Source organism: Ursus maritimus, unplaced genomic scaffold (assembly GCF_017311325.1).
Source record: "Ursus maritimus isolate PB19 unplaced genomic scaffold, ASM1731132v1 scaffold_20, whole genome shotgun sequence".
Lineage (NCBI taxonomy): Eukaryota > Metazoa > Chordata > Mammalia > Carnivora > Ursidae > Ursus > Ursus maritimus.
The window spans coordinates 44,300,036-44,327,264 of NW_024424453.1; the positions used below are offsets into that span (position 1 = coordinate 44,300,036).

General features: G+C 37.9%; 1 protein-coding gene across 6 annotated transcripts in view; it reads left to right on the plus strand.

Annotated features, from left to right (window-relative positions):
* Nucleotides 1–27,229, plus strand: part of RBMS3 (RNA binding motif single stranded interacting protein 3) — a 672,596-nt gene that overhangs the window by 431,278 nt on the left and 214,089 nt on the right. For all 6 annotated transcript variants that reach the window (XM_008709549.2, XM_040636892.1, XM_008709575.1 and 3 more), the window contains exon 6: nt 9,800–9,879. In XM_008709549.2, the coding sequence (XP_008707771.1) occupies nt 9,800–9,879 (80 nt within the window). The remainder of the gene's footprint in view (nt 1–9,799; nt 9,880–27,229) is intronic.

Here is a 27,229-nt window from a genome sequence, read left to right on the forward strand (position 1 = left end):
GTGAGGCCGGTAAAGAATGACCCAAAGTGCAGAAGGGATGGGGGGTAAACATTCACAATTAATCCAGCTTCAACATCTGGAAACATAGAACCTCTTTAAGAAATGCATTTACTGTCCCCTGGTGAGCTAAAGAGCGTGAGAGACCGCTGAGCACAGAGACCTTTGTATTTTGTAGTATTTTTCACCCCTCTTCGGTACTCTTAATTTGATTCAAATGGAATTTTGTTTGAATGACTTTTAACATATGGGCAGCCCTGTGTTCTATCTCTCCCTACTGAATGAACACGTTTTCCAATTAAAGAGTTTCTGTTCTTTCTTTTTACTAAGTAAATAATAATAATAATAATAATAATAATAATAATAATAATAATAATTGTGGTTATAGGCAGACAAGTATCAGCCTGATTATTAAAAATCAGTATAAAGAGTAGGTGAAAAATACTCTTTTTGTATTTTCTTTTGTTAGTGTTGAATATCTTTAAAATTTTATTGATTTACCTTCTACTGCCTGATACTTCTCGCTGCCTATCTTCTCCCCTCCTGAAGTAGAATGAAACTTTGACTCAGGATCAGCATAATGAAAATATAGGAATTAAAAAAATTATAAGGCAAATACCAATGCTTCCTTTGCAGGCAAATATATGACCCTTTAAAATGACTATCACGCTTACCTAATTGTCATTGTTTGGAATGTGTTTTCATCTTATCTGTTGATCTGATGGAGTCTATCTCTGTGTTAAAAATCACCCCCCCTTGCTGTTTTGGCAATTGTTTTGCCATTTCACCTCCAACCTACATGGAAGTAGGAAATCAAATGTGAACAAAGAAAATCTCCGAAGTGTAAAGTTAGTGATTAGTCATCTCCAAATTGCAGCTGTGTTTGCACAGAGAGAGGTTACAGTGTTTGCTGAGACTGAAGAGAATAAGGGCAGTTACTCCATTTGGTAATCTTAATTCCACAGCCAATTGCCCGCAAATGCGATCCACGGGAGACTAAACTCTTGGTCCATCCTTCAGCTTCTGGATCTTGGTTCTTGTTTTATATTTCTTCATTTATCTCGATCAATATCTGCACATTGCTTCTTCCTTTCTTTCACCATCAGCAAGTCACGATCATGACTAGAGATGTGGCTGAACGTTCTGCTTTCTTTTGAATATATTTGGAGCCCTGGGTTTCAAGACTCAAACCAACCAACCAAGCAATGAACCAACCAATCAACCAATCAAACAAATGGATTAAATTGCATCAAATACTCTGTAATTTTGAAATGTTCTGGACTCAATTCTTGCTCTATACATGCCTTTATAAAAACTTAGAGAAAGAGGGAAACATATGCTTTCTTGTTTTATCATCGTAACATTGAAATAACTGGATCCCAAAGATCAACCTCTGTGGGTGAGAGGAGAGTTCTGAATATTATTTACTCGTGTAAAGCTGAAATTGGAGAACTTTGTTACCTCGAGGTTGGAAAGAGTAACCATTAAGTGTGCTCAGGGCCTATACGGTTTCTTTGCCCTGTCCTGGCTGTAAGCACACACTCTGATGGGGACTCTTGTGCCATCTGATGGCTGTGGGGATGAGAGGTAGGTTGTCCGCTTCCCACCAATAAAGGAGAAAGACTGGGAAATGTCACTTGAACTTACTAGTGTGAGTCTTTTTATTTAGTATCTTTCCTATATTCTCAGCTTTCTATGAGTTGGATCATCCCATCCACTCTTTGTGTTATGAAAATGGCTTTCTGGGTGAGAAATAACTGAGCTCACATCTTACTTCTGTATCTCCTATCTATCTGTGTTCTTAGACAACCTGCATAAACTCTCTGAGCCTCCTTTTCTGATGTGAACAATGTATTTATCCACTGTCATTCATTTCACCCACTAAGTATGTCTTGGGCTCTATAATATGCCAGTAACTGTTCTAGATACGGTAATTCAGAGGGGTACACAAGAGAAGAATATCTGACATTCTACTAGACTGGGGAGACAAAAAAATGTAACCGAAAAAATAAGAAAATAGAAAATAATGTCAAATAATCCATATGAAATGATTAGAGTGCTAGAAAGGCAAAATGAAACATAGGGATTCAATAGAGAGTATGGCAGAATGAGAGACTGGAAGTCTGGGACAGGAACGTTCTCTGAAGAGAGAGCGTTTAGGCTGAGATACAGATGGTAAGAGAGCATGAGAGTCTCTTGGTGGGGGTTGGATAGGGAATCCTGGCAAAGGGAAATGGCAGGCAGAGAGCTAAGATGGGACCAAGTTTGGCATGTTTGGGAACCAGAAAAAAGGTGAAGTTGCTATTTCATAAAGGAAAGAAAAAAGCTATAACAGATAATAATACCTAGGAATCAAATGTGCCTGTAGCTCAAAGAGATTGATTAAAAGTGATAATGAATTCCAGTGGCATTTAACGGTAAGCTTTTTCTAGATCTGAACATACTATACTTATCGATTCCTCCTTTATCTCAGTTTTAATTTTTTCAATTTAATTTCCTTCCATTTCTTCACCAAAACTCCTTTTGAAACCTTTAACCTACGGTTAAAGGACAGATTTCGGTAATGATGTCAACAGGAAGTAGGCCGATAATGTAAGTAACAAGCAGTTCCCAGGCTGGTGTAAAAGAAACCTCTTTTTTTTCCCCCTTGCCTTTTTCTTCGAACGCACAGCCTCCAGGATAATTTTGTTCCTCCAGTGTTGATAGTTTTATGGCAGAGCCATCCGCATGCTGGCTGCAAACAGAATTTCACCCCACATGATTCAGCTGAAGAGACTAGAGTGAAGCAGCGTTTACAGAAAGCGTGGGTAGAGTGAAGGGAACTGACCCAGGATGTTGAGATGCCCAGAGATGACCAGCAGAAGGAAGCTTTTACCACCCTGAGACAGCTGAAGGCAGGTGGAAGAGTGCTCCCAGAGCCAGTGAGACCCAGAGCCGTGGAAGAGGGTGCTGCCTGGAGCAGCTGGAGACAGGGAGGGATACAATCCCAGCCAGAGAGGCGGTGCCAAAGCCAAGAGAGAAGAAGGAGGAACTGGTCAGACTTCTCTTTACTCCTACCAGGCTCCCAATGACTGAACCCAATGAAAAGCCATCAGATAAAAGAGCTAAGAGGACACAGTTCATAGATGGATCACTTCTTTGAAGCACAGAGCAGAGAAGATATATAGAGGGGTAAACAGAAAACACCAGAAAACACATGGGTAAATTGACTTATTTTTCTTTGCCCTTAACTTCACTGATTAAAAAAAAAAAAGGGAAAGAAAAAGTAGTGCAAGGTTAATGATAATTAAGCGTCTGCTACTTTACCTTAGCATTGGCAATTGGTACAGGATGGTAGGAATGATGACGAACTGGTTCTGCCTGGTTCTGTTGAAAGAAAGCAACTGTGCAGCTTCCACTCATGGCTGCTATGATGACCTCACTTCTAAAACCAAATGTGTGGGGTTTTCTAACAATAAATACATGTTGTTTTTCCACATCAGTTCTCCAGCTATGACACCAACTGGGTGTCCAACTATTCAATTCAATTCTGACACTATGTAGAGTTATCGCCAGACCTCACAGGTTTAAGGGCTCAGTCCCACAAGACTGTTCCCACTTCAGACACCAATCCCAAATGGTGGGAGCCGCCCAGCATTCCTTGACCGCATCAGATTTGCTGATTCACTAAAACAATCCACAGAACTCATGAAAACAATTTACTTATGTTTACTAGTATGTTACGAAGGATACAACTCCGGAATGGCCAAAAGAGATGTAAAGAGCAAGATATAGGGTATAAGAAGTGGCTCAGAGCTTCTCTGTCCTCCCTGGGGACACCACCCTCCCAGCAAATCAGTGTGTTCACCAACCTGGAAGCTCTCTGGAGTGGTTATTATGGAGGTTTTATTGCATAGGCATGGATGATTCATTTACTGCCCATTGGTGATTGAGCTCAATCTTGAGCCCCTCTCCCATCCCCAGAAGGGGTAGGTGGGGCTGTAGCCTCCAACCTTCCAATCATTTGGTCTTTGTGGTGATTGGCCCCATCCTGAATCTATCTAGGGGTCCCTTCTTGAGTCACTTCATTAAGATAAACTCAGGTCTGGCCAAAAAGGCCTTATTATAAGTAATGAAGGACACTTCTTTCACTCAGGAAATATCACCAATTTTAGGGGTTCTGTGTCAGAAACCAGGGACAAAGACTAAATTTATTTTTATTGTACCATAGTTGCCATGTGGCAAATGTGGATCAGACCATATCATCTTTCAAGAGGAATCAGGAATCCAAATTTTCATGTGAAGTCTCCCAGTCTTTAAATGTTGACAACCATTTCAGATTCTCCAAAAGCTCTTTATAGTCCAACAAAACTTTCTACCTGAAGACTGGATTCAGACCATGATTTCTAGTTTGGGACATGTGACAAAGAACTCCAGAACAGTGGTTTTCAACCCTGGCTTCACACTGGCATGACCTGGGTAGCTTTGAAAACTATGTGCCTGGACTTCATGCCAAAGCCGTTAAATTAGAGTCTTCTGGGCTGGGGCCCAGACATCGGTATTTTTGAAAATAGTTCTTGATCATTTTAATATACAGTCATTTTAAAGGAAACATTTTGGAATAAGTTCAATTTAGCAGAAAAGTTACAAAGGTAATAAAGAGTTCCCATATACACCACGCCATTTGTTAACATTTTACACCACCATGGTATATATGTCAAAATTAAGAAACTGACATTGATACATTACTATTAACTAAACTACAGACTTTATTTGGATTTCACCAATTTTTCCATTGATATGCTTTTTCTGTTCCAGAATCCAATCCAGGGTACCATTTTTATATTTAGTGGTCATGTCTCATCAGTCTGCTATGGTTTGTGACAATTTCTCAGACTTTCCTTGTTTTTCCTGAGTAGCACTAGCCAGGTATCCTGGGGATGTCTCCAGAGCTGGGTTTGTCTGATGTTTTTCTCATGATTGGATCCATATGATGTATAGGCTTTTGGAAAGAATACCATGGAGATGAAGTGCCCTTCTAGTCACATTACATGAAGGTATATCTCCATTTTTGAGAACAACTGCTCCAGTTAATAGAGATTGAACAGACTGGAGGTAGCAGGATCTATCCAGCATCAGAACACATTAAAGTAGACGAGGACAGGAATTCAGGAGGGATGATGGGAGGCCAGCAACGGAGCTCTGTCTCTTCCAGATAAGCCACCTGAACTGAGAGTCAAGAGACAAAGTTCTATTCCAGATTCATATTCCAGTCTCTAGGGAAGGCAACTAGTGTTCGGTTTTTCATCTGTACGATTTAGAAGTTGATATCTGGGGCTATTTCTAGTCCTGAAATGATATGATTCTAAAACTCTGGAATGGGTTTTAGTTAGTTAAATAAATATTGTCCACAGTTTTGTTTCCTAAAGAGGAATGTTGTAATGCCAAGTAAGATGCTACCCAAATGTCTGGGTTCTGGCAAAGGAAGAAGGCTGAGATGCAGCTCTGCTTCATTATTTGGAGTTTATGACACTTGTATCCTCAGAATGTCAAGCACCTGGCAGGTAGAAAACAAATTGTAAAGACTAAAAAGAAAATTCAACTCCTTCACTCGTCTTTGTTCCTGGGACTCGACTGTTGTTCTTTCCATTACGATAGATTAAGAAGTAAATGATGGAATTTATTTTTGAAATCTCAGAAGGAGTGCACATTTTAGGACTTTTAAAAATCTCTTAATGTTGACCGTTTACGTAACTCTAACCGGATTTAGATGGAAGACTGGCTTGCAACGTGGGATATTCTAAGTTGCCAATAATTTGTACAGAGCCCGTGATTGCAAAACCACAAAAATTTCACAATAGCGGAAACCTCTAATTAACCAAAATAAATGGCAGGGTGGGTTTGTTTTAAATATACGGTTAATAATGCTTATTCCTTTAAGATCATAAACCGAGAGATTCTCTACTGAGCTGAGAGAGGTAGGCTGCAGATGGTTTTGCAAAATTCTTTTCCACGTCTGTGTGTTAAGTCTGACCCAGAACATTCTACTAATATTGGATCAAACTCTCCTCTGATGTAAGTTGCCTGTGGGAATTGTATTGGCTGTGAAACTGGCTCCCCTTAGTAACTGGTGTAAAAAAAAAAAAAAAAATTAAAAAAAAATTTTTTTTTTTAATCACAATTCTGTGGTTTGTTTTGAATGACTGAAGCCAGGTTCCTAGGCACTGAGACAAGAAAGAATGTCAAACGGGACCTTTAATATGTATTTATATTTAAACATCAGACCTAACAGAAAACCCTGAAGCTTTATACAATGATTGGAGCCTTGTAAGAACCTAATTAATGTATCTTCGGGTGAATGGTTGGCCTGGCACGCGAGCTGTCCCGAGGTACTCGAGGGGGTTCAGGTACCGCCTGGGAAGAATAGAAGCGGTTGTAGTGATTCAGTGGCCCGTCTGAAAGGGACATGTAAAGGCAGCTTTGTCTGGCGTGCCGCCTTTTCAGACTCACTTGATAATGCTGGTGTCAGTTTCAACTGAAGCGTGGGCCAGATTGCAGATAGCTTGCGCTGGCGTTTCAAAGCAGTTAATTGTGAAACTTGAGAAGAGAATGGGCACATTCTTCCTAAGGTGGCTATTCAAATGCAGTCTCTTCCCCCCAGAGCTCCAGTCTCACTTTTGTTCGGTTTCCACATAACATGCATGAGGAACCCGGAGCCTTTCCCTTGGTAGCTCCTGTACCACTGCCTTGGCTGGGACTGCTTTGCCTTGTTAAAATGTGCCCCGTGCATTAAAATGAAATTGTCACTGCTGGGTGGTGCAGCCTAACATGGTTTGACACTAAGCGCCGGCAGCTACAGAAAACAGACTTTTATTGCATTTATTCTTTCAGAGAGGAGAGTCTCTAAAGGCTCGCCGCAGACATTCACTTAGTTAAATCTGAATGAAGCCAAAGTGAACAATCTATGCCGCTGTCTTTGTGTTACTAGAAACAGCCCCCATCTGGCTTGATAGGGCTGTAAAATAGTCTTAAGAAAAGATGATCATACTTGGGATCCAAAAGGGAAGACTTGGGGCTTTCAATCTGGAGCAAAAATATTTTAGGTGCGTAGAGTGGGTGAGCCATCTGATTTTCTACTTTAGCTTCCTCTGTATTTCCTAAAACACATTATACAGAATCCACAAGCACGTGTGCACCCCACCCCCACCCCCACCCCCCAATCTAGTTTTAGTCTTCATTTAGAATTCCATGTCACTTTAAGACAAAGAGAAAGGATTTGATTTGTAGGGCTCTTGCAAGCAAGCTTTAGATTCTTAACTGCCTTTTATCTAGATGAGTATCCAGAGAGAGATTGAACAAGGAGGGGGCTCTGGGGCATAAGCTTTTCATTCTGTAGCTCTCCTGGAATAAAAATTCCATAAAGTAACATCTGTAGTAATTAAGGGCTTACATTTCCTCTCCCATTCATGTCTCTGGTAGGAGGGAAGGTTATGGTCCCTCAGAGACGACGGATAGTAGATCCTGTGGGGAGACAGAAAGAACAGAATTAGAATTCTTTTGTTCCTAGAAACCCAAGTTTCCTACTTCAAAATAATAATAATAATAACATGTTGGAAGATTTGCTGTAAAAGATTCCACAGAAAGAAAAACTTGAAGGAGTTAGGGAAACTGGACTTAGCTATTCCTAAATGTTTGGAATGGAGAAAGATTCACCTTGCCTTTCTAACCCAAATGTCTTCTGACTTGGAGGAACTTGTGATTCAGCAGTGAACAAAATGCTCTCTTTGTTTTTATTTTTATTTATTAAAATCGTATGTTATTAAGCTTAAAGAGGTTTGGTTGTTGTTTTTTCCCTCACATTTAGACATAAAATTGATTCATTCTTTACGCATTCTTCAAAATAGCACCTATGTGGATCCATTGGGCCATTTGATAAATGAAAAATAACCTATTGGTTTCCTGCACTTCCTTGCCATAGTAGGACCAGCAACATAATTTGTGGGACCCAGTGAAAGAAGTCCTTTTTGGCAGGACCCCTTGTTAGAAAATCATGAAGAATTTCAAGATGGTACTAGCAGAGTTTTAAACCAAGTACAGGCTTATTCGAAGTCCGTGGCTCTGTCGTTCTGCCCTGGTCTCATGCCAGGGAAGTCACTTTTGCTTGGTAGGTAGAGATTTGCCATGTATATGTGTCTCTGTACAGAAAAATGTGCCTCTACCCCTTGCCTCATAGGAATGTACATCAGAATCGACTTTTTTTTTTTTAATTGAGTCAGAAAATAATGACAGCCCCCCATTGGAACATGCCCCTGATGCCCTCTAGAATTCCTTAACCTGATAATTCAGGTGCCCTTGTCTGCATCTCTCAACGTATCTTCAAGAGTACCCACAACCCCTGTGAACCTTCCACGCAGAGGCAGTATTCTGCTCACCTCACTCCCTCTCAAAAGACACAGGGCCAGTTCAGCCCCCTGCCCTCATGACTTCTCTAAAGGCCCTTCTGGCCTCCTGTACCCAGTTCTTGGCGTTTTCCTGGTTTCTGGAATTCTTCTCACCCTCGAATTCCTGTAGCTGTAATAAATGTGTAACTTACTTGGCATTTGTTTACATATTTGCCCTTATCTCATTTCCTGTGTATGTGATAGGCTCCTGAAAACACACTTAAAATTTAGGTGTAGGGAAGTTTTATAACTTGAGTTAAAAGGCTCCATTCCAAGAAAGCTCACATTAATAACACATCAGAAAATCCAAAATGATACTTTGCTTTTTAGACAAATTTTGCACATTTCATACATAGTCTTTCATATGTGTGTGAGCTGTTTTCTTAAATTTGTATTTGTCTCTAGTGTACTGTTTGGGGGACTTAATTTCCTTTGATCAGAATCAGCCCTTTAATTTTTATCTTTCCCATCCAATGTTATAAAATAATAAAACTCCGCTATAGTTAATTATTTAGAAAATGTTGCCAATACTAGTCTACTCAGAATAGGGCAACACTGCCAATGTTGACATTATGATGGTATAGTTCAAAATGTTCATTCATTAGCTTGCAAGTGAGATGCCAAAATTTGGCCCAAGAAACCTAGTCTAGGAATATGGATATCTAGTATGTAAAAATAGAGGATTTCCAAAATTCAAAGTGAAGAAAGTTCAGGACTTGGGGTTTAGGTATTTATGTTCTCCTCTCCCATTTGGGACCCCAAATAATTCTCTTTTGTACCTTCACCCAGTGGGTTTTCAATAAAAATGTCAAGGTGTTGATGACCACATTACTACATTAATCATGGCGTTAGACTGCACGCACAGGAGACACAGTCCATCTCCTCAGTCCCTCAACACAACAGCTTAGTAGTTACAGTTCGGCTTTGGTGTTAGACAAGCCTCAGTTAAAATCTCAACTCTGCCACTCATTGCCAAGGTCACTCCTGTGTAAGCCTCAGAGCCCTCGATGTGAAGAGCAACCAGACCTTCCTTTCAGGTTTGCTAATTCAGACATTCAGCAGATATTTATCGAGCACTTTTAAATGCCAGACATTGTTTTGTGGATTAAATAAAATAATGCCTCAGTATTTCTTCTGGGAGAGGAGTCAGCATAGCGCCATCCACAGAGGCAACCTTCAGTGCGGTAAATAATACCTACTCTCAGCAATGGCGAGTTTGTGAAATTCTGATCATGGTGGTCATGGCAACAGTTGACAAGTCTCATAGAATTCTCAAATCAAGCTTTTCCGTGGCTTTCCTATTTTCCCTTTCCTTTTTATTTACTTTTCCTGAATATGCACGACCTTATGAAAGTATATGATCCCGTTTACCTCTTTTGCAGAATGGAGTCTACTGAAAAATGTGAAGTGGTAATTCAACATTTTAATGGAAAATATCTGAAAACACCACCAGGCATCCCAGGTAAGAAATACCATTAAGTAATCATTCATTTGTGTCTAGGCTTATTGCTGTTATTAAAATGAGTACGTGGTAAAGCCCTTGGTTGTCACTGGGAACAAAAAGGTTGCTTTTGTAATTGTGTATTTTTAAATGGTGTATAGGAACTCATCTTTCTCAAAACTACCAAAATCTTCTTGGTGCTTCTTTGGCCTTTCTTTTGACTCTCTGGTTGCTGATTGCCTGAAGTATATTGGAAGAGAAACAGCAAAGAATAGTTTAAAATGTGCTTCAAGTGAAGGAAGTTTATGACTCCTGTCATTAATGTTGGTGTCTTGGTTTCTGTTTTATAATGTATCTATCTAAACAGTGATAGTCACAGTGAAGTACACTGATTGAGGCGTTTCCAGACATTTCTTACCAGTCCACACAAGAAGGGTACAGAGAGTGAGAGGAAGCATTTAGAAATGTTTTTTTGTTTTTTTGGGTTTTTTTGCATTTAGAAACTTTTATAGCAATTTGATATTACCATGAAATCTGAAGGCATAATCTCATATATTTTTTTAAAAATATCAGTTACCGACATACTGATTTTTTTTTTTTTTTTTGTAAACTCTCCACTCATCAGAGATAGTTTTGAGAAGCACCAATCTTGACTGTCCCAGGGCATTTCACATTTCCCAAGACAAATTCCTTAAGCTTTTATACACCTCATATGATGATATGTTTCTGCTATTAAAAATTGCATTCAACATAAAGAATTGAATATATCACATGTGTCTGGACTTAGGCTCACCATGCCTCAACTTGCTGTTAATCTGGTAGTAGTATATATGGCAAGTGTTTAATATTAAGTGAGTAGACTTAAAAATATATCTTATGCATAAAAATACTGGAGATCGAATGAAGTGCTAAAAAGGAAGAATTATGAGTGGTTAAAGAAATGTCTGACTAATCCACATTGGTTTATTGGTTGCTCTTTCATTTTTGGTGATTCTCAGGGATAAAATGTGACTTCTTCAGTCTCATATTTTCCTTTTGACTTTTTAAGCTGGACCTCTAGAGTGTTTGCTATATAATGCATCTGCTATTTAAAACACATGGTTTGAGAGTTCAGGGGTTGAATAAAATGTGTTCCTTAAAACATGTTGAGGCTACATTGAAGAGGAAATCTGAACAAAAGGAGAAATATTACTGTGGAGGAGTCAGGGTCCTCTTAGGACTCGGTTCATTTGGGTGTCGGGGAAGGAGAAAGGCCCTTCAGACGCTCACTTAGGTGAACTGGGAAATCCACAGTAGCGTCTCCTGGTTCATCGGAGAGCACACACACACTGATGGCTGTGCCTCGATCTGGTTAGCTTCCATGCATCACGTTCCCTGGAGAACCGACTGCATTATGATCCAATTGGAGACATATGGTGTTGTTAAGAAAAGAGTTAGCAGTTTTCATCTCAGCGTGTAAGCTGCCCTTGAATTTTAGGAGAAATACTTATTTTTTTTTCTTTTAGCCTAAAAGATACTTTAAGACACTCTGCCCAGACCTATCATTGAATAAAGGGGTTTCATTGTTAGAGGATTCTCCCCTTATTTATCCCATTTTATCCAACGGATACCTGTCTATATATAAAGCATTCGAATTGGTGTGAATTAGATGGTTATATTAAAAAAATTAACAATGAGCAACTTATGTAGAAATCATTGTTGATTCAAGTTGTAATACATTTCAGGGTTTTTTTTTTTAGGTTTCTTCATTTTCAGAAAAAGACAGTGAAATCCTTCTTGACTTGATTGATTTGAAACTGTACTGTTTGGTCTTCCCCACAGAACATAGCTGACTAATACAATTTAATGCTAAAGACAAAGAAAGTCACTACAAATCCCAAATGTCTGGGCATTCTTCCTCAATACACAGGCTGTGATATCAACCTGTCTAATATCATAGCTACACCCAATGGAAACATTGTGAATAGCAAGAACCTGGTTATGAGTTTCTCACTCAGTTTTATCCCAGGGGAACACAAGAGGCAACATAATTATGCTCAGTTATAAAACTCTTAAGAGATATAAGTTTATAGCTTCTGAGATTTGCACTCAATGTAATAGAATTAAATATACGATATTGATCATCATTATTACTTGAATTTGCTTATTTATGCAGTGGAAGTCAAACAGAGTTTATTAAATGTTTCAAATGTTAACAGAAGATATTTCATCTTTAATATTTAAGTTTGCTATGGAATAAAATAGGATATAATGCAAAATGTGGGTATTTTGGTAAGTCCAGTAGTAAAATGCCCTCATTGGGTTGATTAACGAAGTCAGAATGGGTATGATCAAATATGAGTGTATGCTGTTGGCCCTTACTGTCCCTCACTGCTTATTTGTTGTAGACGATTGAAATGTTATTGTCAAAAACTCATATCTTAATCCAATTCTCTATTCCAACTTGAAGACTGCAAGTGGGATGTCACTACAGGCCCTGCTATCAGATTGGAAGTGATTCCTTTGATATTTTCAAAAGAAATGACCAATTTCCTAACTTTTTCAATCCTACTGTAGCTTTAGAGAGACTGTCCTTGCTTGTGGGTATACTAATTAAAACCAACTATAATTGATCTGACTCCCCTACAACTAAAATGGAATTCAAAAAATTATAAAAATCTCAGTGTTCTACATTATCAAGATTTGGCACCTTTGAATTCAGAAGTTTGCAGTTTTCTGGAACTCACATTGATGGTTTCAATATAATGCTTTAAGGTCATGCTATTGATGGCCCCACAGTGATCCAATAGCAACCTGAGATTCTCAGGTGCTAAGAAAGCTGTAGAAAAGATGGCATGTTAAGTCAATCATCTTCTTATACTAGACCCCTGCTTTTATCTTACTTTAAGCAAGTAGAGAACAATCGGTACCAAATTTGCATTCTTTACTTCCTTATTTAGGGATGACTTGGAGGAAATGTGCACGTGTCACTGGGCAAACACAGTGCCATTTTGGTTTCTGTCACTTTTGACAAATGATTTCTCTTAAAGGAGGTGCAAAGTTAATTATTTCCCTAAGATGATCGATCATCCAGTTTCCAAATCCCCTACTGTGTCATTTCTATACAAGAATAAGAAAGAAATCTAATTCAGCCAAAACTTCGGCATTGCTCTGAATTTCAAATTCGAAAAACATTATAGTTAAGGATATGTGCAAGGACGTGTAACACTGACCACATTTATGTTGCTGCTTCCATTTTGATTTGCGAGTCTAGCAACAATTTATTTGTTAAATATGATTCATGATGGTATTTAATCTTGATTCCTGCTGACAGATTATGTGAGTTGGAAGGAAATTTTGTAGATCTCTTCTTTTGGTTCATGCTTTCTCTCTTGGGGCTCCTCCTTTTTGTCCGTAGAAGATCTAACTTTAATGAACACATCATGGATCGTTAATGTGTATTAGAGCCTCCAGAACTAGTTCTGTTCACTTTGGATTGTAACATTGTCCCCAGATTTTGGTTACCTGGCTCAATGAAGCTAAATGCACATGCCCAAAAAATCAAGTTATTTGAATTCTGATATATACAGTATGGGATCAGGCAACTATGTTGCTACTAGCAGGTGGGAAGGAGAGACCCACTTCAATCATGTAGCCATCTGCAGAAAGAGATCATCTAGTATTTTCTCCCTCCCCTAGAGGGAAAAGAAAACACAGTGTTCCATAAATGTTGCATGTCCTACATATCGATCTTGATGTTTTCTGGACAAAATGAGGGATCATTAGTTGCTTGCCTGCCTAACCCCAGACATTTCTTTGTCCCATAATGAATTGCACAGCAACGTTGTGCAGCCCCAAAGCATTTCATTTTCAAACCTCTCGTAAAAGCAAAGGGTAAGTTCCCAGACGCTTAAGGGATCTGTAGGGCATGAACTTGAAAGGTTCACTTCCAAAAAGCCCCGGAGCAGAGTGACGCACCATGTGGAAAAGGCTTCCACATGTAAGGACATGTATTGATGAACGGATCATGTAGGCTAGTTTGTAGAAAAATAAATCACATTTTGCTCTCAAACTAGACTGCCTGCAAGCACATTTTCCTATCAATGGAGCAGTCTTTCCAGAAGAAAATGGAATAACCCACTTTTAGTATGATTTTCTTACTCTTTAGGTAATTATATCTAACCCCAGTTGAACTTCAAAAAAGTAGGGAAGTGTAGGGAAAGAGCTCACCATCTTTTAAGATGTTTTTAATTTAAACAAATCTGTGATCAACAGAAATTTAGACAACTAAGTGAATGATAGAGGAAGCATATTTTTCTAATAAATAAAATTGTGTGCCTTATTGATGCTTTGACATACAATCTTTCTATTGTGTGTTTAAGTAAAAATGTGTATGATTGTGGATGGATATATATTTATTTGTTTGTTTGTTTATTTATTTATTTCATGGGACTATGTGAGGAAAAATATTTAAAGTCTGGTAATTCTTTAAAGGACATGAAAAGAAATGTTGTTTGTTACATTTAAAACTTTTCCCAGAGTAAAATATCAGCAATGTACTTAAACGCCATTTATATTCAGTTAAAGGCACAGTACACAATTCCGAATGTTTGGCAATAGTATACAAATTCTTAGCAGTGGACTGTGTTGTAGTCCCTCACAGTGTTTCCTCAGTGATACCTGTCAGTTAAGTCCACAAATGTAACAGTAGTAGTTGAGTAAAAGGCAACAAGCAGAAAACGATGATGGTATACAGCATAGCAAAAATATATATATTTTTTTATGGTTTTACTTGGTTGAAGCATTGCCTAGCTCTGATCTTTTCATCTTTGGGAAACTAAAACATCATTTGCATAAGAAACTTTATAAACACTACAATCCCCAATGGAGTGTCAGTTGAGGTTTCTCATTAGTTAAGAGGATTTTTGCAATATTTAGGGACTACTTTCTGTGAAGCCTCTCATTTTTAATGTTAGTGATCCTTCTTGATTATTTTGAGGTACCAAATACATACTTGCTTCATGATGAAACACTGTTGGAATATTATTAGTGAACTTCACAGAGTAGCCTGGCAATTTCGTTGTCAATAGTCTTAGAATCTGTATGAATTCTATGGACGTGGACTAGGTCAATCATTTCTCAGCCTTCCTATGGAGACACAGTTGATACTGTGAAAGTATGAGTTGGTTACTGATTAGAGAGGGGAGAAAGGAGACAAAGATGATTAAATTTCTAAATCTGGAAAATGAGAAGCCTGACAAGGAGGATGCAGGGGATCATCTTCAGGAGGTTAGAAATGGTTGGAATGGGTTGTGTGCCCCATGCTCCATCCCCTCCTCCTACCTGATTATAGCTGCAGATGAAGTGGGCAACCTCTGTTCATCCTGGAAGCATCCATCTGGAGCATATACTGAACCTCTCCACTTTTCTACCTCAGGGCAAAATATATGAAAGCTCACCCAAGCCAGTATAGGTTTTCTGCAAACATTGGGAGAGTTATCACTTCTTGGGACAACCCTCCATTAACGGGATATTGAAGTCAAAGGATAAAATTGAGCCTCTCATTCTTTGGAGAGATAATTCCAGTTACGTTCTACAAGATTCCTCAGGGGATTGTCCACAGTGGTGAAACAAGCTCAGTGAGGCACGTTTTATTGGCTTTTCGTTTTCCTTGCCTTTTCCCTTTCTATAATATCTGCTTCCTGGCATTAGCTCCCGATTAAACTACCTTGTCCCAAGCTCTGATTTGGGGAAACTCAAATTTAGGTGGGTGTTACCAGAATTATAATGGGAACTATGTTTTGATTTAAAACTTCTGACCATGGAGGAAAACAGACCCAGCTAAAATGGTGAAGTGACTTTCATAAACCAAATATATTGCTTTTATGACCTTTTTATTTTTAACAGCAGCACTTATGAACCACATATTTGGGACAATAAAGATTAATATTAGTGGTAGTAGACACATGGTAATCAGGGTTTAAATTTAGCAAGAGCAGTATGGAAGAAGATAAAGACAAAAATGCCACCAGTGACATGGCTGATCTTAGAACAGCCGAGGACGTGAAAGAGGTGCATGGTTGTTGCAACTGGGGAGGGAAAGGAAAACCAGGGGATAGTCATAATGATAGCAGCAAAGTGAAGGTGGGATGCAAGCACAGAAAATTAGGGAGGTTTTGGTCTTGGATGAACGTGGAGATAATGAGGTTCAAAGTGCGAATGGCTGTAGTTGGCTTAAGAGAAATGGAAATGATCTTTAGCTGGACAATTGGAGGCTTCGGATTAGAGTGTTGGAAGTTTGCAGCAACCCTGGAGATCTCCTTACTTAATCCTATACTTCCCTTGATTTTCTCTGAAGTTCTAACCTTTGCAGGAGCAGGTGGGAAAGTGTAAGCAGTGCTGAGGTAATTTTTTGTTTATCTATTCGATTCTGAGTTTTCTAAACCAGGCTTTGTTTTTGTTTTTGTTTTTCCATTTTTCCTGCTTCAAGAGCTATTGCTCAACTCAATATAGCTTCTTAGCAACTGTTCTTTGGAGTCGATGTGCACTTCCATGGATTGAATAACCCTTCTACTTGTATTTGCTTTAATGAACTTCCTGAGGGTACACAGTTGACACACAACTCCTGTGCATCAACAAACTTGGAAGAAAACGTTGAGATAAATCTTCACATCTTTTCTTAATAGTTAGCAAAGATTCTTTGCAACACATGTGTATAGCTAAATATACAGAGAGAACTCTAAATATTTACAAGAAAAGGAAACTTACTTTGAGAAAGATTCTAGTAATTTTTTGAAAAGCCTGCGCCCCTACCCCAAGACTGCTTTTCAAGGTGTTATCCTGGCACTCTAAATGTTATTTCTTTAAAGAACTCATTTTTGGACAGTGCAATGAGGAATTCTGTATTCTGACATAGCAAATAGTCCTGCCTAACTTATATTGAAATCAAGTCTTGATCTGAACTTTCTGCTGTTGAATCTAGTTAAGCACTGTTACCATGCTGTCCTTTTCCCCTTTTTTCTTTTTGCTCTTCTTCACATTAAAAAAAAAAAGAAAAGAAAAAGAAAGAAAAAGTGAAATATCTTGAGAATAAACAGGGAAAAAAGAGCTCTTATTCTGTGCTTTTGTCCCTTTGGCATAATGTTGTTTCTCCCTCCCCAGAAGAAGTACTACACTGGCTTATTATTTCTACTATAATATAGTATTCAGAAAATCTGTAGCATTTGATCAATATGATATGGTCAATATGCTTTACTGGCCATGTATTTTCTGTAATTATGTGTGAGGACCAATGAATAGTAGCAGAATTTGTCTGGCATTGCCACCTGGCTCCAGAATCTGATTATTTTATTTTATTTTTTTTAAGATTTTATTTGTTTATTTATTTGACAGAGATAGAGACAGCCAGCGAGAGAGGGAACTCAAGCAGGGAGAGTGGGAGAGGAAGAAGCAGTCTCCTAGCGGAAGAGCCTGATGTGGGGCTCGATCCCAGAATGCTGAGCTGAAGGCAGACTCTTAACGACTGAGCCACCCAGGCGCCCCTGGAATCTGATTTTTTTTAAAGCAATTGTAATTTCATGGAATGGAGAGGAAGGATAAAGAGGTTTTCTATCTATCTCCAAAATCACAAACCATCTCCATGTATTCTTTCTAAAATAATCCATTCAGGTCTTCAGAAATTTCTGCATTGAAGATTTCACAGTAAAAACTTACAAAACAAATTATAAAACCTTAATTTTATTTCTAAAATGATGTTGGGCTTTGCCTTCTGTCAGCACCACTAATGTAGTTAAACCATTTAGTGTCTGTCCGAATGAGTTCTATTAAGAACACAAGCCATAGAAACCAGCTCTGAATAATTAAGTGCATTTCTAAATCTAGAATCTCATTTAATAGGATTGATTTAAAAAACGCGTTTTAACCAAATTTTGGATAAATGGACGGTATACTGAATTAAATACTTGCCACTCTGTTACAGTAACCATCAAGAAGCTTACCATGCACATAACTCATAAATCATGATCTGATTTTCAGAATGAAAAGTTTGCAAAATTTAAAGAAAATATTTTAAGAGGAATATAAATGAAAACATTCATTAGGCAAGCTCTGAACAAGTCATCATTTGTTTATCTTAATACTGTTTCTTCTGATTTCTTACTTCTTTAAGCCTTTGAATGATGAATCAATTCGTTTACTATTATTTTAGCTATTTGTCAGTACAGGAAAAAAAATCCTTCATAAGAAATTGGTAGGCTTATGATCTTCTTTTTATATGTATTTCAAAGGCACGTTCATCCCATTGGATTACACATTTTTCTAAAAAAGGACTTCGATATTTATCTTTCCCTTTACCCTTAAACAATTAGCCTATAAACTCTCTCAATGCAAGGATTTCATCTTGCTGTTTGTGTTTCAAGTGTCGGGGCGCCTGGGTGACACAGCGGTTAAGCCTCTGCCTTCAGCTCAGGGCGTGATCCCGGCATTCTGGGATCGAGCCCCACATCAGGCTCCTCCGCCATGAGCCTGCTTCTTTCTCTCCCACTCCCCCTGCTTGTGTTCCCTCTCTCACTGGCTGTCTCTATTTCTGTCGAATAAATAAATAAAATCTTAAAAAAAAAAAGTGTCTAACCAATTGACTCTCACAGATAATTATTTGTTAAATGAGTAAACAACTGCTTGTGGGATACAGAATAATGCTCCCTCTCCTCAAATATCTCTATTTACTCCCCACTACCTGTTAATGTGTTAGTTTCTGTGGCAAAGAAGAAGTAAGGCTGCATTTGGAATTAAGCTTGCTGATAAACTGACCTTAAAGCAGGGAAATTATTCTGGATTATCTCGGTGAGCCCCATGTAATCACAAGGGTCCTTAAAAGCAGAAGCGAGCGGGGCACCTGGGTGACTCAGTCCACTAAGCGTCTACCTTCTGCCAGGGTCCTGGGATCCAGTCCTGCATCAGGCTCCCTGCTCACTGGGGAGTCTGCTTCTCCCTCTGCCCCTCACCCTGCTTATACTCTCTCTCTCTTCCTCTCTCACATAAATAAATAAAGTCTTTAAAAAAAAAAAAGTAGAAGCCAGGGGCAGAAGAGGTTAGAGTGATGCAATAGGAGAAGGACTTGGCCCACCATTGTTGGCCTTGAAAATGGAGGAATGTGGGCAGCCTCTGGAAGCTGAAAAAGGCAAGGAAATGGATTCTCCCCTAAAGGTTCTGTAAAGGAACTGAGCCCTGTTGACATCGTGATTTTAGCTCAGTGGGACCTGTGTAGTACTTCTGACCTACAGAACTGTAAGATCGTCAGTTTGTGTTGTTTTATGCCCCTAAGTTTTTTGTTAACTTGTTAGCAACAAGAGAAAACTATCACACTAATACAAACCTGTGTAAACCAAATATCATCCACACCATTTCTAGATTACATCACTGACAGCCTCTGGAGGACTTTCTTAGTTTCTCCTATTTTTAATCTTCTTTGTATCTTTTGGGTTGCTTGTTAAACAGGAAAAAAAAAAACAGGAAACAAAACTATCTTGTTAATTATTTTGAATTTACAGATTCTTTGTACCTTCTCATAAGGATATATTAGAATGGAAGACTGTTGGACATCTTAAAAGAGAGCCTTTGGGGGTGGGTGCTTAGATCTCAGAGCACATTACTTTTGACGTAAAGAAATCAAATATTAATTCAAGCCATTTGGTTCCATAAAATATGCCACAAAAAAATATATACCAATTGTAAACCTAAATTCATGCAAATGTGTATCTCTTAGGTCTCAACCTTAATACTTGCCTTCGAATGTTCCTGTTATTGAAAGATTATCACGACTTAGAAGAGATCATAGAGGTTATAGAGCTGATATCAGCCGTAAGTTTTAGATGATTCTTTCTAAAGCATAGATGGTGCTTCTACTCCAACTCATTACCCCCCAAAATAAAGAGTTAAGCTGTTAATGGTTGAGTCCCATATGAAAATTTAGTTGTGAGATACAAGTAAAAACCCAGGGAAGTAACTGGATTCTTATTAGGGTTAACAAACATACATAGATAATTCTTATTATTTAAACCATTAAAAAAACTTTCCATGAATTTACAAAAATATATTTTTCAGCCAAAGGTGTATTGCAAACCTGCAGTAAGATTAGGAAGCTGTAAATGTGAAAACATAGACTTTTTCTCTTGAACACAGAGGGGGACTTATTTTGGACCAGAAGTTTTATTAAACAGTTGCACTAATTGAGTCACTGAAATGACTTAAAGTAAATGGAGTCAACAATTCAAGTTGATTTCTAGTTATTTGTTATTAGAGCAGGTGTTAGCACGCCCAGGCTGAATGTCCTTCAGCCAACACCCCGTACTCTCTCTAGGTGGCCTGCCGTCTGGTTGCAGGAGCCTATCTCCTATGTACAGTGAGAATCAGAAGTGCCTAGGAATTTACAGTCTTCTGGTTAGATAGCCTTTAAACAATGCTAGACTGGTATTGGAGTATCTATACCCCACTTCTTTTGCTCCTGGTGAGAACACCAGACTGTGACCTACACTATCTCCAAAGCTTCCCGGACTTTCTGGAAGATAGACACACTCTAAGTAAGGTAGCACTTACTGATAAGTAACGGGCTTCTCTGAAAAAAGCATGGACAGTTTGCCTACTGATAAGACATTTGCAAGGGTATACAGAATTGCAATCATATGTCCTGAGTAAGTAGACCACCGTTTGTTAGCATGTTTTTACTAACCATAATATGTCTTGATAAAGGTCCATTCAGAAGAATCAAAATTGTATCAGTGTATAAGCTAATGGGGTTTTAATGCAATAGTTCTTAAAATATAAAAGCATTAAAGCCAAATATTGAAACTAACCTATTTTATGTGCAATCACTTTAAGATGGCATGGTTTGTTTGAGCCAGATGGTGGTCCAGAGACCTACAGGTTTCCTGAGATCCTTTCTGATGGTCTACAAGATCAAAATATTTTCATAATACTGACACATTATTTGCCTTTTCACTCTGATTCTCTCATGAGTGTAGAGTAGAGTTTTCCAGAAGCTACATGATGTGTGATATGGCAGCAGATTGAATGCAGAAGCAGATATGAGGGTCCAGCTGTCTTCTATTAAACCTGAAATAAAAAGGATTTACAAAAATATGAAACAAGGCCATTCTTGTCTTTATTTATTTTGTTTTTGAATTTTTTAAAATAAAAATGTGTCACTTATCATATGATGGGTTTATTATTGCTATTTTAAAATAAATTTTAAAAATGGTAAATATCATTAGCTATAACCTATGTAAACAGAAGCTCTTTGGGGTCTTCAATAATTATTAAGAGTGTAAAGAGTTTCTGAGACAAAAACAGTCAAATCAACAAACACAATAACTTTGTTTGCCACTGATACAGAGCAGAATTTCAGAATCAAGCCCTTTTATCTTCTCAGAATTAGAAGAATTAAGGAAGGTAGCCAGGGTAAAGAGGAAGTTTAAAATATCCTCTCATCTTTCTGATCTTATTTTGAAAACCTAGACATGTTCTAGATAGTTATTTTAAGTGGAGGAATTTTAAAAAATTACTATCATATGAGTTACACTACTGTTTTTTGAAAACAAGCATGCAGATACCTTAAACTATAATGAATGTTTTGTTTTTTCAAATACAAAAACAGTGGTTATTCTTCTGAACATTTACATTATCATTTTATTAGTGAGTACTATATAGAATACAGTTTGACAGAATATGTGAATGTTTCATTGGAACAGGAAATACAGACAGCATGTGTGTTATGCCGAGATTGTGGGAATGGGGCTGTAATTTGAGTGGCATGTGAGTCTGTTAGAATTTAGGAAAAGTTAGGACGACTAATATCTATGAGCCACAGGGCTAAACACAGATATGACATGGGAGTTCTTATAAGAGCCATTCTGGGGGCACCTGGGTGGCTCAGTCGGTTAAGTGCCTGACTCTTGATTTTGGCTCAGGTCATGATTTCAAGGTCATGAGATTGAGCCAGACATGGGCTCAGCACTGGGCATGGAGCCTGCTTAAGATTCTCTCTCTCCCTCTCCCTTTGCCCCTCCTTATCCTGCTGGCACATGTGTGCGTGCACTCTCTCTCCAAGAAAAAAAAAGTAGAAATAAGAGCTATTCTGTGTCACTTCTTTGGTCACTGCTAATTTCCTACAGCACTCATCTTACAGCTGGACTGCCCCATAGAGTTCTAGTCACCGTGCGGGATGCATCTCAAATAGAGGCTTCCAGGTTTGCTAGGTGTAGTAAATAATAATACTAATATAATAAGAGTTATTATAATATTGTAAATACTAACATGTAACTAACTGAACACGTTATAATTAGCGTTCACATAAAATCTTTATTTTTTTGTGTGTTAGAAATGGTAAAGTCTCCATCGTGCAGTCCAAAAATCATGATTTCCATAAGCTTATTGCCTCTCTTTACCTAATATGAAAGATTTCAGGAAAGCATTCTCTAGGGGAACCTGGTGGCTCAGTCTGTCTTTGGCACAGGTAATGATCCGTGGGTCCTGGGATTGAGCTTGAAATCGGGTTCCCCGCTCAATGGGGAGCCTGCTTCTCCCTCTCCCTCCTCCCCTGCCTGTGCTCACTTGCTCTCGCTCTCGCTCTCTCTTAAATAAACAAACGAATAAATACATAAATAAATAAACAAATAAATAAAATCTTTTAAAAATAAAATTAAAAAAAAACATTCTCTAGTCATTCTTCATAACTCATTATGATTTTTTAACCCACCAAATCCATGTAGTAGATCAAAAGAATTAAGACGAAATTTCTCCTGTAATTTGTTTTGAAAAGACATAATTTATGTATTTATTTACATCCCTTGACAATCTCTTCATTTCTGTCATCTCAAGGGAAGTGCTGCATTTCATCTTTGCTGCATTTGTATAATGTTAAAGAGCAACACCCTCCCAGCTTATGCTGTGCTTTCTATGAGAACCTTCTGGCTGGGGTACTCTTCTTCCTTCGAATAGAACTGGTGAGAGAACACATACCATCGAGAATACCATCTTTTCCTTTGGAGGCAGATAGATCTTTTTTTTTTTTTTTTTAAGATTTTATTTATTTATGTGACAGAGAGACAGCCAGCGAGAGAGGGAACACAAGCAGGGGGAGTGGGAGAGGAAGAAGCAGGCTCCCATCGGGCTGATGTGGGACTCGATCCCGAAACGCCGGGATCACGCGGTGAGCCGAAGGCAGACGCTTAACGACTGTGCTACCCAGGCGCCCCCAGAGGCAGATAGATCTTGGTTTGAGTTTGTCTCTGTCTCTTTACCTGTTGAACTTAGGCAAGTTATTTAGCCTCTTGTCAGGTTCCTCATGGAACCCAGTGTTTCTATTTGATGTTTATAGTGCCTCCTTTACAAAAGTGTTACCAGAATTAACTTTTGTACAGCTCTACAGAAGTTCTGGCAGGAAGTGGTAGATATCCCCACTATTAGTAGCAACTATTGGCCTCATGAGAAGTAATTCATCAACCCTCTAGGTGGGAAATATAATTTAACTGTAGAAGTCTGTGAACTACAATCATCAATGGGCATTATCTGGTACGTGGACTATATTGGGTAAACCCCTGTTTTTACTAGGTAAAGACCACCCTCCAGTCTCACACCAGTCACTGACAGCTGCCATATTTTGATCTAGAATGGTGTCCAATTAACAAAAAATATCCAGGTTGGAGCTCAACAGTTTTCTGGGATGACTGGAAAGAGTATAGTGTAGCAACAGAAATATTTACCTGAAATTGGTTCTGGTGACTAACAGAATCATAAACACTTGTCACACTTCTGGTAGGACCAGATGGCCATGTGGACGCAGAGGGTCTTTACTTTAGGTAAAACAACTGTAAAAACACGTATATTCACAGACTTCTTACAATGATTTCTTGGTATATCTTTATACCTCTAGTTTACAGGGCCTAGAATTCCCCTTTTCTACCCTCATTTCCCCCAAGAAATCCTGCTCAGAAATAAATACATTTTTCATGCAGCTTTTTCTAATTTCTAATCTCCCTACCCCCCGCCCCCAACACACACACAGACTCCTGCTCTTAACTCTCAGGGCATCACATTAAATCGTTTTCTCCTACAGTGGGTGTCCATTTGTGATACATAGTTTCCTATGGCAATTGCTGTATACTTACCTTATCCCACTGGATGGCAGAATTATGCTTTTTTAAATCCCTGTGTCTCTTCTAATGCATTTGAACATAGGAGATGCTTAATATAGACACACCGAATTGAATTAAAAAAAAAAAAAAAGTGGAGCTCATTATTCCAGTGTGATTTCTTAATACTGTCCTAATTCTCTCTTAATAAGGCATTCGATTAGTAAATGCTTGTAAAGTGAATGCAGAAACCGTCAACTACGATGATTCCATATAGAAATATTTTTTAGTATCTTCCCCTCTGTAAATTTTAAAATATTTAAATCTCAAAAGCTTTCTTGAGGATGGAAGACAGTGTTCAAAAGCATAAGAAGCCTTTACTTTCTCATAAGGATTAAATTCTCTTTCCATTCTACCTCCTATTTTTCATTGCTCCTTCCCCAGAATTAAAAACAAAGAAACAAACAAACAAAAAACCCAAAAAACAAAACAAACAAAAAAAGTAATGGCCTATGGAAATTAAAAGAAACAAAAGAATATAAAATAAATGTGTTGGAACACCAAGCATCCTGTTGGTTATTACAATTAATTCTACAGCTAGCAATGAGACATACTTTTTTTTCTACTTCAGATCATTTGAGAAAACAGTTCTAGTTTTTTAAAAATTTCTCTTTCTCTAAAGCTTTCTGCAGGTTGTGTCCTTGTAGTGCTTGGGGGCTGGGTGCCAGTGCCATCAACAGAATGGATTCATTAACCTTTACATTGATTTGAATTGTCGTTCGAATAAATATTTATACCTGTTTTCCCTGAGGGCTTAATGAAGTCCTTTATCAATAGCACCAAGAGCTTCTCCCCTTGACCTTTGTCATCCATTCTTTCAGAAAATTTTCATCAAGCTATTTTTTTTGCATTGTTAATCTCTCGCTGCCTTAGTCAGGTTTGGCACAGAAAAGTATTCATCCTGGATTCAGTAGAATTATTTTACACTATTTGGCTTTTGCAGAGAAGATAATTCTGTCTTTGAGTTTCCTGTTTTAACTTCAGGATTTAAGCATTTCCAGTTTCCTGCGTATTTGTCTTTCTGCTTTTTGTCTGCCTGTAGAATATTTCTCTTGTTATTCTTTATATGTGATGACTTCAGTTTCACTTTTGACACCAAAATCTCCTAAAAGATACAGTTAAAGAGGGGTTAGCTAATGCTATGATGGTAATCATTTTGCAATATACATGTATCAAATTTCACAATATGTGTATCAAATCAATACCTTGTATACCTTAAACTTATACAACATTTTGTATCAAATATATCTCTATAAAGCTGGAGGGAACAAAAGATAGAGCCAGAAAATGTCTTTGCTCCCCGTCCCCACATTTTATCAATGAACATTTTTAGTATGGGGAGAAAGGGGGGGATTATTATATGCCAAACATGGTGCTTAACACATTATGTATTTTTCTACTTCACCCTCAAAGTGCCCTTAGGGAAAACACTGCTCCATTTTACAGATGAGGAGGCTGAGACTTACAGAATTCAAGTAAGTTGCTCAGACTCAGACATAGTAAGTGGAAGAATTGATTCCAACTGATTGCCACTTACTAGATGTTTGACTTCCGGTGAATTACTTAACCCCTCTGTGGTTCAAATTCCTTATTGGTAAAATGGAGATAATCATAGTTCCTTTCTGTACTATAGTTGTGAAGAGGCTGTGGATTAAATTAATTACACTATGTAATATAGAGCTCTTGGAATGTTCCTAGTAAATCCTAAAGGCTATTTATTTAGGTTATACTTATTTACTTATTTAATTATATTAAATCATAATGTCTTTCTAGTTTTCTTGGATGGAGGGGGGAAATACTACAGGAGAAGAGACCAAGAAATTCAGTAGCTGTTCCCCTAGCTAGGCATGTTTTTCCTTCCATTCCCAAACTTGGAGGAGCAAGTTCCTTCCTTATTTGCAAAATAGAATGAGTGTTAATATTCTGTACTGGGTTAAATGTTTTCATTCCTTTAGTCTATTCAAAGGCTTCTTCCTTGAGATTCAGTCACTTACTTTAATACTGAGTCTAGTTGTTAGAAGAGTGAAAATATTTGGCCATCAATTTCAGGAACTCATCCACTTGGTTTTTTATATTATGTTCCATAAGTGGTTCTTTTGTTATTTAAAAAAAAGGTAACCTATTTATAGAAACTTCCTTTAGAGAAGCAATCTTTCTTCAAAAACTAAGCTGTAGAATTTTTTTTTTTTTCTGTTTTGAGTTGTATATAGATTTTGAGAATGGGGTCCAGAAGAAAAGGCACATTACTAAAAAGCCTCAATGAGAATTACAGACTCCTTTTTTTTTTCCTTCCTTCTATATGATATCTTTTCATTGGGTGGACCAAAAGAGCCATGGAAACTAAGTGGAACCTGATCATGTTTTTTATTCCTGGCATTCCTGAGATACTGAAGAGAAAATGTGTTGCTGTCACTACTGTTTTTTAGGCTGAAAAGTACCACTTAAAAAAACAATTATCACAGGTATCTAATTCAAACAACTGAACAGAGTTCCTCTTGTGGTTACAAAGGGGCTGCAAATCTCAGTCGTGAAAGAAAGTAATACCTACTGGTGTGAAAACAATTTCAGCAATCCTAGATTAAGACTAAAAAAATAAAAATAAAAAAATAAAATCTTAATGGCATGGTAGAAAATCTATATAGTTCAATGATTGAAGACACAAAAAAAGATCATATACTTTAGAGCCTAGTTTACCTTGTGGCAATTCAATATCCTTTACACTAGTAGACATTTGATTTTTTTTTTTCATTCATTAAGCAAGTATTTTTAATCTGAGTGTAAAGTAAACATAGAAGCATGTTTTCAGGAATAAACACAAAGTGGAAGAGGTGTCATAAAGAGACCAGGAACTGGGGTAAAAGAGGGAATAATCAATAATAATAATAATAGTAATGATAATAATAATAATAATTCCAAAGGAGTGCCAGCTTTATTGAGATCAAAGATAAGATTGGAAGATCGGATCTAAGCAAAACCATGTTGATGATTATGGAAATCCCTTGACACTATAAAAATGCCGACTAATATGCTTGAGTTTAAATTCATCAGAGCGAAGTTGTACTGGTTAATATCAGGTGGAGATGACCAGACCAGATCCCAGTGAGCCCTTTAAATAGAATAGAACTGGGTGGAGCTGATTTAGTCTGGTTGGGTTTGATTTTAAACTACTTGGTGTAAGTTCTATCCAGTTAGATTAAAAAAAAAAA